Here is a 13,795-nt window from a genome sequence, read left to right as displayed (position 1 = left end):
AGTCTATGGAAGCTGTCTCCGTGCTCACCGTAGCTAGTTCCTACTCAGTGCCAAAATGCAGATTGTAGTAAGGATCTCTAATGCCATAGTAACTTTAGAGAGAAGCAGCCTGCCTTGTAGCTATGCAAAAGGGTCAACTTGGATACCAAATTACATAAAGGTACTGTGTGGGGGCACAGAATAGAAACTGAAAAACCAAGGTCACACCTTGGGAAAACGAACAGTATATAATCTAATATCTTTAATTTTATGTACACGAATATAATGTATGGCAACTTTGTACATGAGATACATACAGTATTTAAACATTTTACTCAACAGATAAGAATTTACAATAGCAATATAACTGACTAGAGGGCTGTCCACTTCATATACTTAAGATTAGATCTGTTTTTTTAACAGGAAAAGAATTTAATAGTTTACAATCATAGAAACACGGACATTTAAGACAAGACTTTATAAAATAATTTATATATATCCTAGCATCTATAGAGAGGATTTGTGGATGTGTGCAATGAATGGCATATTTTTAAATTGTTAGGTAATAAAATAATTTAGAAGCAGTTCATGCAGTGGTCAAAGCAAGGGATGGCAGTTCCTTCAAGATGTCCTCAGACCCATGCTGGGCATCACCGGGGCACACAAGGACAGGTCTCCTCCAACAATGACGTATACACAAGCTGATATCCTTCCTTCCACCGTACAAGTCCAGCTCACAACTTCGCGCAGCTGTGGGAGTAGTCAGTTTACAGGTAAAGTGATTTAAGGTCTGTCCGGAGTTCTAGGTAATACATTTCTAGACAAGGTAACTAACAGAACTTGCGGGTTTTCACGACTTTACTCTGATACTTCACGGAGTGGCCCCCGTGTCCTATGACATAAACATCCAGCAGGTATGATTTCCCAGGCTGGAGACCTTTGATGGTTTCTGTGGTCACTGCCTTTTGCAGGTTTTGACTGTGGAAATATTTACAGAGCACCTTCTCCGATTTCTTCCTGGTATCGGGCCCGAGGCACTGGTTTTGTTCTCTCCTCTTCTGATCTTCGTTGTAGTTCTCGTCCACTTCCTTTTTGTAGATGCAGAACTTGTTCCTTTCCTGTGTGCCCAGCCAAGCCACAGTGGCCGACGAGCAGGTCCGGAGCTTGTCGAAGGCCTTGATTCTGGTGTCCTCAGGCAGCGAGGGGAATGACTGCTTGGTGGGCCTCGTGGTGGCCAGGATTTTCAACATGGAAGCTCCCTTTTTGTTCCCCTTTAGCCGGATGAGATATTTTGCTTTGGGCTTTCCTCTGAGCTGAAACTGCCGAATGCCCTCCACGTTCTGAGCCAGGAGGAGCTGCCCGTCTCTTCTCACTTGGATCTGGACAGCGTCCAGACAAGAGTGAACGAAGAAGGTGACTTTCTGATGAGAAGAGACCGGAGCAAACCGGAGAAATTTCGCTCCCTTCCTTTTAACAAACACATCTGTCACCTTCCCGTCTTTAAGCTCCAGCGTCTTCTGCTTCGCCTCCTCCTTGGTCCTGGCAAAGGTGCCCACGTAAGCGGTGCTTGTGTTGCTGTTGCTGTTGACCACGAAGACGTCAAAGTAGTACTGCGTGTCGGGTTTCAGATCCGACACGGTGAAGATGTTCTTGTTTCCAATGCAGATTTTCTGAATGTCCACCTTGGGCCGTGTGTACACGTGCCGCCCCAGCTTGGGAGCTGGCTTGGCAAGGAAGCTGCGGTCCTTCCCTGAATTGTCCACAGGAAATCCAAAGTGGGCGAAGTCGAAGGGGCTGAAGTCCAGACCGGGTTTGGGTGCCAGCATGAAAGCGTCATCTGCGCTCAGTTTCGCTTCCACGGCACAGAGGCTTTTGAAATTGTGCTCCTTGTTGATGACCACACAGTACTGGATGGGCTGTCGCAGCAGAGACGCCGTGGGGCTCGGCTTCCAGGCCAGAGTGATGGTCGTGCGTCCCAGGGAGGTGACATCTACTCTTGGGTCATAAGGCAGCTCAGGGTAGGGCTGATCTGACTCCGGGGTGGTGGTGGCATAGACTTTGAAGTGAGTGTCTTTCTCTGTTGAGAGCAGCTCCAGCTGATACAAACCAGACGGCGAGCTGGAAGACAGGAAATACTCCACGTCATTGCCTTTGTAGGAGAACAGCTCTGTGCCCTCCTCATTTATGATCTGCTGCTTCTGCTGCTCCAGAGGCTCTGGGTCTCCTGGAAGACACAAGAGAAACAGGCCACGCATCAGCACGTGCTGTTACTTGTCAAGTTGTGCCTTTCAGAGGAGCTCATTTTTTCTCCATTATAAAAACAATACACATTCCTGTTGAAGATGAGGAAACAGATAAGAACCAGATAAGAGATCATTCAGCCATCCATTCATGATCCAGAGATGGTCCTTTTTTTTTTTTCTTTTAAAGATTTTTATTTATTTATGCGTACAAGAGCTGGGGTGCAGGCCAGAGATACGGGGGGTAAGAGGATTTACCAGAGACAGAGTGGGGAGCAGAACAGGCAGATCTACTGAAATACACTGCTGAGGGGAGAGCAGTAGGCAAGACAGGAGAGGTTTGCTGTGCCCTGTGGGTAGCTCCCTGGCCAGGGATTGAACTCGTGCTGCAGTGGCTGTGGATAGCTTCGGAGTGCTGTGTCTTAACCTCTTGTGCCACCAGGGAGGCCCCAGAGATGGTCCTTTATTAATAATTTGGTTTATTTCCATCCAGTCTTTACTTTACTTTTGCATATTTTGATGCCATTGATAAACTCTTTCAGTTTTTTCTAATTTAACATCTATTCTCATGCATCGGTTCCTAGCAAACCTCCCCTTTTGAATCCTGCCTTTTTCATTTAATGATATATCATCAAATAGTAGCATAGGATAGCTTTTGACCATCATAAAAAAGGCTCATATGTGTGTAAGATTTTCTGAGTTTAAATGATTTCTTCATGATAGACTCCAGTTAGGGGGAAATTTAGGTCAAAAACAATAAAAAAACCTTTTAGAGATGAATCCCTATTGTCCATATGCTTAAGGAAAGGATGCTATAATTTTGCATTAGATCAGCCAGGTATTTTACTAACTTCACTTTGGTTAGTAGGACTGGACAATCTCATTATAATACAGATCATGAAGCAGCAGTAAGAGCAGCTCATTTTCAATGTATAAAAGATGTGCTTAGGCATAATATGGGAAAAGTAATGACGCCAAATAATTTTTTCCATCTTTTATTACTGTAATGTCAGCTATTAAACAGACACCAGTGTATAGAGGTTTCCAAGAATGGGAGGAAGACTGGGTGGTCAGAGTTGGAATGAACCTATTCCAGGTATCACTGCAGGTCCACAATGAGGGATGCAGTTTCCTAACTCCAATCTATGAGATTATCACACTCATCACTTGGCTATTCATTGCTTCTCTCAGTCTCATGGCTGCCTACATGCACGTCCAGGGTTTTCCTGGTTGCAGTTCCCTCCTCGCTGTAAGCTCTGCAGCCCGCAAGCCCCCCTGCGGGACACCAGGTGTAAGCTTCCCCTTGAAGCACTGATGCCTCCAGTCCTAAAAGGGCACAGAAGCCCTTCAGGGCCTCCAGTGGACTCTCCTCATTTCCTTGTATCTTGTAATTTGCATCTTCTTTTTTCAGTTAATATATTTTTTTTGAAGTGCATCATTCTGTCAACATCTTGTGCAGTGCATTAAGTCCACCACTAAAAGTCTAATTCTAGCCCTCATAATACAGTTAATACCTTTTACCTGATTTATTCACCCACCACTTTCCCCTTCCTTTCTGGTAACTACTAATCTGGCCTTAGAGTCTAACATTTTTTTTTTATTTAGTTCATGATTGTTTCTTTATACATCACATATGAGTGAGATCATACAGTGTTTGTCGTTCTCCATCTGACTTAATTCAGTGAGCATAATACCCTCTTGGTCCATTCATGTTGTGGTAAGTAACAGGATTTCATCTTTTTTATAGCTGAGTACTATTCCACTGTGTATATGCACTTAGGTTGTTTCCAGTTCTTGGCTATTGTGAATAATGCTGCCATGAACAAGGGGACATGTATGTCTCTTCATCTACATTCTAACCCATTTTGCCTCCTGATTTTCTTCTCATCTTAGACTTTGCGTGATATGAAATGTCCTTTGTGGACCCCTCTTTGTTTCCACAATTTATTACGCAGGGGTGAGAGATTCAACATTGGGTGCATCATATAATCAAATAGGTCAGTCCCATATTCTAGACCACACCCTCAGCCAATTCAATCAGGACCTCTCAGGGAAGGATCGAAACATCAGTAGTATTTAAAGCTCCCCAAAGTAATTCCAGGGTTCAGGCAACATGGCAAACCAGAGCCAGAGGCTAGTCCAAACCTTTCCCCTTCTCCTTGCTTCTCACTCTCCACAGTTTACCACAACTACCACCATCTGATGCCATCCTCACTCCCTCATCTCCATCCCTACCTCCAGCCTTACATATGCACCTGTGCTGTTTTTGTTAGAAAGATGCATTTAAAAATAATTTTTACTCCAGTAAAATTGTTAATAAAACAGTCATATATTCAGGGGCCTCCCTGGTGGCCTAGGGGTTAAGTCTCAGCACTATCACTGCTACATCCTGAGTTCAAGCCCTAGCATGGAGCTGACTGACACGGCACAACAGATCTCTCCTGTCTGGCCCACTGCTCCCCTCAGCAGTGTATTTCAGTAGATCCACCTGTTCTGTTCCCCACTCTGTCTCTGGTGAATCCTCTCACCTCCTGCATCTCTGACTTACACCCGGGTCTTCCATGCAGAAAAAAAAAGGTCATACATTTATACTCCTCATTGTATTCACTAATTATGCTTCTTGCTACAAGTAGCTGTATGTTTCTCAAGCCTTGAATGCACTGGGTTCACAGGGCTGGGGCAGATATGCCAGAGCTTACCAGAGCCTTCCCCGCTTGCCTCCTCTGGCAGCTCCTGGAGGGTCAGCTTCCACTCCAAAGGTGCATCGCAGGGAGTCACTGTGACTGACAGTGGAGTATTGTCTTCTTCAACAACAAAGAAATACCTGTAGGAAAGTGGACCAATTCAGAGGGAGATCACACATTTGAACACTTAGAATCAAGACTTACAGGGAGAATCACTTGGTTACATTTATTCATTTCAGAGAATAAAACTGTATTTAACACAAATCATGATGCGGTCATCATTAACTGTGCAAGTTCACTAGCTGGAGGTTCTCAATTCACATGTGCCAGCAACACAGTATAAAATAATAAAGAGATATTGAACCACAACTATTTTGACTTAAGAATCAATACCCTTTGTGGGGTATTATTTAACATAAGCCCTGCCATTGTGAAGTAAGTTGTAAGCAGGAAGAATTTCCAGGTTCCCTACAGGAACTGCATTTTTTCCATATATTTGGTCATAAACCTGTTAAGTTACCCTGAGGGCATGCTGACACAATGGCCGACTATTTCTGAAGACACAATTCTAAAATGCATATTGGTTCCTGGCAAAATAACATCGTATTCACATCTTTCCACAAGTGACTTTTATTCATCGTTCTGCTTTTCTTATTTGTGGATAGAGGTGTCTGATCATCATTTAGGAAATATATTCATTTAAAAATATTTATATCTTTTATTTCCCTCCACCAAACCACCTCTGCCCACACCCCATCTTCCTTCCCACCCCCTCCTATTCCTTTTGGTAATCATTATTATCTTCTTTTTGTAAAGTTCACATTTTTATTCCTTCTGCTGTTTGCATGTAATTTTGGGGGCTGTGTATATGTTCTGCAGTTGAGTGAAACCATCCGAAGTCTGTCTTTCACTTTTTGGCTGATTCACTCAACATAATCACCTCGAGGTCCATCTACTTTGTAGGAAGTAATTTTAAAAAGTGAACTTCCCTGTGTCTGTCAGTGGCCAGACACATTTCTCTATCATTTTTCTGTCACTATGATTTTCTGTCGAGTAGGGTTGTGTCCCTGGAGAATTGATGGGTGGTGAGTGAGTCTTTTACACCCCTGGATTTGGACTTCCCAAATTTTATTGTTACATCAACTAGTGGCAAATCAATCAAACTTGAAAAAAAAAGTTTATGTTTTAAAAAGATTTTCTGTTGAATTAAATAATCCAGTGATTTTAAAACAAATTTAAAAAAATCAAAACATTCTGTTCCATGCTTCCCCCTTGGATTTTTTTTAGAGATTTATTTATTTATGCATCCAAGAGCTAGGGTATAGGCCAGAGGTACAGGGGGTGAGAGGATCCACCAGAGACAGAGTGAGGAACAGAACAGGCAGATTGACCGAAGTACACTGCTGAGGGGAGAAGCAGGCGGGCAGGAAGCAGGAGAGGTCTGCGCGCCATGTGGGACCCTCGCCGGTGGCCAGGGATCGAATCGGCGCTACAGACGCTGCAGGCAGCTTCGCAGCCCAGCGCTCAACCACTGCACCACCAGGGGAGGCCCTCAGTGAGCTTTTTTAAGAGTAGAATTTTGGGGCCTCCCTGGTGGTGCAGGCGGATGAGTGCAGCACTGTGAAGCTGTCCACAGCCTCTGCAGTGGGGGTTTGATCCTGGCCAGCTGGGGAGATACCCACAAGGTGCAGCAGACCTCTCCTGTCTCACCTGCTGCTCCCCTCAGCAGTGTATTGCGTCAGTCTGCCTGTTCTGCTCCCCACTCTGTCTCTGGTGAATCCTCTCACCCTCCCGCATATCTGGCCTCCTGGTTCTTGTATAAAAAATATCTTAAGAAAAAAAAAAAAAGAGTAAAATTTTGTTCTTGTTGGCTAGGTTGCATGGGAGATGCCACATAAACACAATTGAACCTATCTATATTACAAATAGGCACCCTAAAATACTTTTTTTTGTATGGAGTAAGTTAAAACCTACTCAAAAATTCTCATCTTCATTTGTTTTTATTTGATGTGGGTAGCAGAGCCAACGGATGCTTAAGCAGATACCAGTGTGCAGGCTCATCTGTTACCTTCTGTTCTCATTTCAAACAAGTAGTGTATTCGCCAGAGTTAAGTAACTGTGTGTCAGTAACTTAAATACAGGTCACAGGCAAACAATAACAAATAAAGCAATGTTTGCATTCCACTAGGTAATCATTATACATATAAAACAGCAGGGAGTTCCTCTAAGTCAACATCTTCATATGGAAGCACTTATGATGAGGGAGAAAAGATCATCTGAATAAACCTTAACAATCTGACAAATATTTGTTGTCTTCCATGCACGAAGCTCTTGCGGAAGTGAGTGGCCACCGGAAGCAACAGGGATGTCTCCAGACACTTACTCACTGGGGAGGGAGACAGATGTCGCGAATATGCCCCCAATTACAATGCCAAGGCTGAGAGAACAATATTTCATGAACTTAGCCTTTGGAGTTTAAGGATGAACATAAGAATAATTAACAAACTTGCTGGTTGTTTCTGTTTGTTGGGACTAAATGTTGTAACAAATGTTACAACAACAATGGGATCTCATCTTCAGTCCTAATACAGACAGTGCCAATGGGTGCCTCCATGGACTGTTTCACCCCTAGAAATGATATTTCTGTTGTGGCTGCAACTCTTAATGACTATAAATTAACATCTAATTCAGTCACTTTTTTTTTTTGTGAGAGAAGTCAAAAAGAATAAACAAAGGAAAAAAATAAAAACAAGGGAGAGAAGGAGCAAGTCCTGACTGCTTTGAAATGCCCTTTAGCAAAAACATGTCTTTTTAAAGACAAAAAAAAAATATGTAATTTTAAGTCACTTCTTAGAACCAAAACTTACTTCATTTTTAAGAGATTGGAAGAGCAAGGATAAATTATGTGACTGATAGAAGCATGTAAGGAGGGATACTGTATTTAAAAAATACTGCAAAGCAAATGCACAAATATATTTGGGAATTAAAGTAATTTTTAAAACTTTTGACGCACTCAAAAATTTCAAAACACCAAGTAATATGAAAAGCAAAATGTGCTCTGTAGGAATTCTGCTGATATGTAAGACTCATCTGAATTCTTGGGACTGACTGCTGTGTTCTTTCCTGTTTTCACAGACTGAGCCTGAGTAAGTGGCAGCAGGCCTTTAAGTTCCTTTATTCACTGTCATCATCTCTGCAATGTGACTTCACTCTTACAAATGTCCTGAGAGTGTCATAGCTATTTTACATGCCACTAACAAGTCAGTTCCTAATCTCATACATTTATTCAAACAAATAATTTAATGTACACAGTGCTGAACTGATACCTAAATTATAGGCTATTTCAATCAAACCAGGTAAACTGATCACCTACTAATCACAGAGGAACCTGATGGTAATGGGACTGGGCCATGAACTGGAGGAGGTTTAGAGCCCCACCTTCCATTATTACTGATATCAGAAGAACAGTGAGGAACAAATTCCAGACCACTGACTGATGTCTCGCCCGCTGCTCCCCTCAGCAGTGTATTTCATCAGTCTGCCTGTTCTGTTCCCCACTCTGTCTCTGGTGGATCCTCTCATCCCCCGCATCTCTGGCCTGTACCCCAACTCTTGTATGCATAAATAAATCTTAAAAAAAATTTAAAAACACATTAGAAAGGTTAAAATGGGATTTTTTTCCCTTAACAGGTTGGGGTGCCTGAGTACCCCTCAGTTTCACCAGGTTTCAATTGTTGTAATTGTTGACATGAACGGAGGTGACAAAAAAAGATACTCTAATGATGTGATACATCTTCTTTGGAAAATGGTTTATTGGTGATACATGACTTTTGTCCTTTTGGATGCCAAAGGCTAAAAGGATTTTTTTTTAAATATAATTATCTAAATCTCAACAATATGTTGTACACTTACAAAGGTAGTTAGTGTGAGGTTTGAGCACTGCAAAGGAAGTAACTTCATCTATATTTGTAATTTTTAAAGGTTAAAATAACTAGAAGTATTACGTGAACCCAGTAGTGTACCTGCTTGAGGAACCATAAATGAATAGCATCCGTTTTTATCATTTGGTGTGATTCTCTCACACCAAATGATATATTGGTCAAATAAATATTATCCTTATAAGACTTAATGCAGACCCTTGAAGACTCATATGCAGTCAATTAATTGCATTTTAATCCTATAGAATCCTCCTTAGAAACCCCTACTGTCCTAAAGCTATGAAAAAAATCACTCTAAAATGTAGAGGGCGGTTAAGGATCACGGCCTCTACCCAAAAGATCACAGTCAGAAAGAATCAAGGAGCCTCTATTTAAAGATGAAAGTTGCATGCCATTTCTTTTTCTTACTCAGAGGAAAAAAAAGACAATGTGATTCTGAGGTTGGTTGCAAGTCTCCCAAACTAAGTTCGAAAGGTGGCTTTCTTTTTAGAGGCAGACATTCTGATAAAAGGAGATCTGCAGAGAGAATACCTCTTAGGTGTGTCTCTAAAGAGATAACTGCTAATTTCAGCTCCATCTGGAATCACTGAGGAATCATGGAAAAATGCCTTGTCCCGGATCTGCATCTGAAAAAGCTCCTCGTCTCGAGTGGGTAACTTCTGGGTCCTTGAGCTGAGTGGTAAGAGCAGCCACAGCAGACACCAGTGGAGCGGCACCATCCTGCAGGGACAGAAATGATCGCTGAGGTTAGTTCTGTGAGCAGACACACTTGGACAAGGGGCAGACTTTCTAAAGATACAGAAACTTAACAGGCAAAACCTTAAAGGTGTATTATGTGTTTTAGATATATGCATGTATTCTTTTTTTACTGTATTGTTTCTTTATTGAGGTAAACTGGTTTACAAGACTGTGTGTGATTCAGAGGTATCAGTTCACAGGATGCTACCACATCACGCCACCAAAGCACCCATAATTCTCCACCATAGTCCACTGGGCCCCCTCCCTGCTCTGCTCTGCACCCCAGTCTTCTCTGGTAGTCTCAATTCTACAGGCAGATTTCTAGGGTTTGTTTCGGTTTAATTTTGTCAGTTCCTTTGTTTTGTTTCTCTCTATTCCACATATGAGTGAAATTATCAGGTATTTGTCTTTCTCTTTCTGGCTTTTCTAGCACTTAGCATCAGCCTCTTCTGTCCCATCCATGTCGTCACAAATGGCAAGAGTTCATTCTTTCGTGCACATACTCCTGAAGACAACTTTCCTTCTAAGTTTTTTTTCCTCAAACTATTTCATGAGGATAAGAATGAAATCACTAGAATTTCAGATAGATTTTGAAACAAAAGGACCCTTGGTGCATTAATTCCTGGGTATTCAGAGAGAAAATCTCCACATTATGGCCGATGCCTATCGGGTCCTTATAGGTATTTGTGTACAAATGTCGCAGAGCTTGAAACATAACAGAAGTCACAGAAACCCACAGATAGCCAGAAAATTTACCACTGCACAATTTTTTTTCATTCATTCTTAAAATTAACTAGTGATGACAGTAATGTAGTGTTATTCCCCATATCAGATTTTCATAAATCGGAGGTTTTTAGAGACTATCGAGTTTGACTCTATCATGGTTTAAGCCATTTTCTCCACATCACAAGTGTTATCTGCCCATGTCTAATTGTTCAATATGACCAGACTCTTCAATACAACATCTATATATAAACCTTGACAATAACAGAAAGTGAATGTGGCCCCCCATTCTCAGATCAAGTAAGATGACATGTATATTTAAGTTATTTGCCTTAACCTCCAACAAAGTATTTTCACTGAGAGAGTTGAGCACGTTTAGCTGACTTTCATCAAGGAGCCTTTAAGTAATTATGGGTCATTCTCTACAGCTGGAGGGATGATCTGCCACCTTGGTGCCCCCACAGGAAGGTGGAGTAGGCAACCTCTTCTCAGGTCAAGGGCAAGGGAAGGCTTGCTTCCTCTGAGAATTTAGTACATTTTTTTTTTTAGAAAGATTTATTCAAAGAGTTGTTTTCCCTTATTTTTTTTTGACAACAGACACGAGGGAAATCCAACCATGTTTTTCTATTTCAGTACTTTAAACACTGAGAAAATCAAATGCAAATATTTACGATGACTCAAAATAAGAGGAAGCCAGTTTTCTTTCTAAATAGATAAGACTGTGAGGTCACCTCAACTTGAAACATCGTTTGACTTTAATTTAGCATGCTTTCAAAAATAGATTTACGCAACTATTCTATTCTATTGTAAATCTATTTTTAGCCAACTAAATCTATTTTTGAAGGGAATTTCCCACCTTAGGAGAATACGAGAGAGCTTGCTCAAAAAGCCCGTTTAACTTTTTCAAGCAGTTTTCTTTTTTGCATTGTTCTGCAGTTTTCTGCAGTGACTCAGGGTTACTATGTGCAAAATGGGGTGATAAATTTACTAACTGCATTACTGAATTTATTCTTCACAATAATCATGTGAAGTAGGAATTGACCACAGAGCTCAAATATTTAGGGTCTAAAATACGTCTCAAGGCCTCCCCTGGTGGTGCAGCGGTTGAGCGCTGGGCTGCAAAGCTGCCCGCAGCCTCTGCAGCACCGGTTCGATCCCCGGCCGCCGGCGAGAGTCCCACATGTTGCGCCCGCTGCTCCCTTCAGCAGTGTATTTCATCAGTCTGCCTATTCTGTTCCCAGCTCTGACTCTGGTGAATTCTCTCACCCTCCTGCACTTCAGACTGTACCCAGTGCTTGTATAAATAAATAAATCTTTAAAAAAAAAAACTAACAAAAAAATTGTCTCAGGAGAGTCACAACAGAGCCTCCCTGTTGGCACAATGTGTTAAGACACAACCTGTGAAGCTATCTGCAGCCACAGCAGCATGAGTTCGATTCCCAGCCAGCCAGGGAGCTACCCACATGGCACAGCAGACCTCTACTGTCTCTCCTGCTGCTCCCCTCAGCAGTGTATTTCAGTCAATCCACCTGTTCTGTTCCCCACTCTGTCTCTGGTGAATCCTCTCACACCCCCACACTTCTGGCTTGTAGCCAGGTTCTTGTATGCATAAATAATCTTAAAAAAAAAAAAAAGCTATAACAACTGCTAAGTTCACTGCAGTACTTTTTCAATGGCTAAGATATGGAAACAACCTAAGTAGCTAACAATAGATGACTGGATATAAAAGATGTGGTTTGTAATCTCAATGGGATACTACTCTCGGGGATCACTGCAACTCAAGAAAGGAGGGTGGTTTTCTTTTCTTTTGATTTTTGTTTATTCATGCATACAAGAACCAGGGTACAGGCCAGATGCGTGGGTGGGTGAGAGGATTCACCAGAGACAGAGCAGGGAGCAGAACAGGCAGACCGACTGAAATACACTGCTGAGGGAAGCAGCGGGTGAGACAGGAGAGGTCTGTCGTGCCATGTGGGTATCTCCCTGGCTGGCCCAGATCAAACCAGCACTGCAGAGGCTGTCTGCAGCCTCTGCAGTGCTGCGCTAAACTGCCTGCACCACCAGGGGAGGCCCAAGGAGGGTGGTTTTCTCTGAAATGTTCCAGGACTTGGATTACTCAGGCTGCTTCCCCTCTTGTCTCCTTCACCTTCTTTGTCTGGCTCCCTCATCCCAGAGAGGAAAAGTGGAGGATAGGTATCATTTAAAATGGTTTTGCAGAAATAGCCAGTGAAAAGATATAAAGCATTTTTTTTTCACTTTTCCATATTGAGCAGATGATGAGTATTTGAAAAGTCCAATAATTTTCAGCAATTTCAACATTTTATCCTATGGAGCCTTTAGTGTAGCTAATGTAAAGTGGTCCAGCTGGCCTTGTTTGCCCACAAACCTGTGGAAATACTTGAGAATTATAAAACAGTCAAATAGCAAGTGAAGAAAATATTAAAGAGATCTTGGCTAACTTCCCAATACATCAACAAAACATCCAGGCTGACCTCCACTACCACAAAACACAATATCCTGAGAGTAAATTCTGCTTGTACATGTGCAGCAGCTCTGCTACTGTCATTGTGCAAAATTAATCTTCAATTACATTTAATTGGCCACTCAATTTACCAATCTTGTTTAAGCTACTGATTCCCTTAGTAAAAATAAAAAATTTCTATTTGAAGTTGTGTTAACAATGGCCACAAGTAAATAAATCTAGTGACTAACACAGCATATAAAAAATAGATATTGAATGAATTCAGTCATGAATCCTAACTGAGAACCTTATCTTAAGAGTAGAAAAATATTTTTTTAATCACTAACAAATGTGCTTTAGTTATCCTGCTTCACTAATGTAAGAAATTTGCAAACCTGGTGAATAAAATATTCCTTTAGGTTTTCATGTAACTGTCTGAAGCTCTCTGAATAGAAGGTATCATAGAAATTAAAATTTTTGCGACCTTCTCAGTAGCCAACAGGTCTATCTACAAGTGAGAAATATAATCAAAGCAAATTCCTCCATGCCACAACCACCAGCCATCAGGGAAGGTCCTACGGGTACCTTGCAGAAACATGAACATATGCGTAAACAATATTGGCCTCTTATATGTAGTACAAAGTATAAAACCTAAAAAGATCAGATTCATCAGCATAAATATGCCACACAAATTATACAATTAAAACAACAACAACCCGGGTCTCCCCAGTGGCGTAGGGGTTGAGCGCTGGGTTGCGAAGCTGCCCACAACCTCTGCAGTGCTGGTTCGATCCCCGGCTGCTCTCTGGCCACCGAAGGAGGGTCCCACATGGTGCGCAGACCTCTCCTGCCGCCCGCTGCTCCCCTCAGCAGTGTACTTCGATCCTTCTGCCTGCTCTGCTCCCCGCTCTGGCTCTGGTGAATTCTCTCACCCTCCCGCACTTCTGACTGTACCCAGTGCTTGTATGTATGTATCAATCAATCAATCAATCAATCAATCTTTAAAAAAAAAAACAACCCACAGTGTCATTA

The 13,795-nt window shown here is 41.9% G+C and overlaps 1 protein-coding gene and 1 long non-coding RNA gene across 3 annotated transcripts in view; one reads left to right on the top strand and one right to left on the bottom strand.

The window, feature by feature from the left end:
- LOC129145652 (uncharacterized) overlaps positions 1 to 9,607 on the top strand; it is a 45,891-nt gene extending 36,284 nt beyond the window's left edge. Inside the window, exon 3 of the long non-coding RNA XR_008551515.1 lies at positions 9,413 to 9,607. This is a non-coding gene — a long non-coding RNA (uncharacterized LOC129145652). The remainder of the gene's footprint in view (positions 1 to 9,412) is intronic.
- NDNF (neuron derived neurotrophic factor) overlaps positions 220 to 13,795 on the bottom strand; it is a 38,145-nt gene continuing 24,569 nt past the window's right edge. The window contains exons 2-4 of one of the 2 annotated variants that reach the window (XM_037509501.2): positions 9,373 to 9,561; positions 4,919 to 5,043; positions 220 to 2,203 (exon numbers count right to left, since the gene is read on the bottom strand). In XM_037509501.2, coding sequence (XP_037365398.1) covers positions 810 to 2,203; positions 4,919 to 5,043; positions 9,373 to 9,560 — 1,707 coding nt within the window. In that variant the 5' untranslated portion in view covers position 9,561 and the 3' untranslated portion in view covers positions 220 to 809. Of the gene's footprint in view, positions 2,204 to 4,918; positions 5,044 to 9,372; positions 9,564 to 13,795 lie in introns of those variants that run through there. The other variant, XM_037509502.1, reaches the window with a different exon arrangement.

Source organism: Talpa occidentalis, unplaced genomic scaffold (genome assembly GCF_014898055.3).
Source record: "Talpa occidentalis isolate TD23 unplaced genomic scaffold, MPIMG_talOcc4v2.1 talOcc4.13, whole genome shotgun sequence".
Lineage (NCBI taxonomy): Eukaryota > Metazoa > Chordata > Mammalia > Eulipotyphla > Talpidae > Talpa > Talpa occidentalis.
The sequence above is the reverse complement of the archived record's forward strand: the minus strand, read 5'-3'. Positions and strand labels throughout refer to the sequence as shown.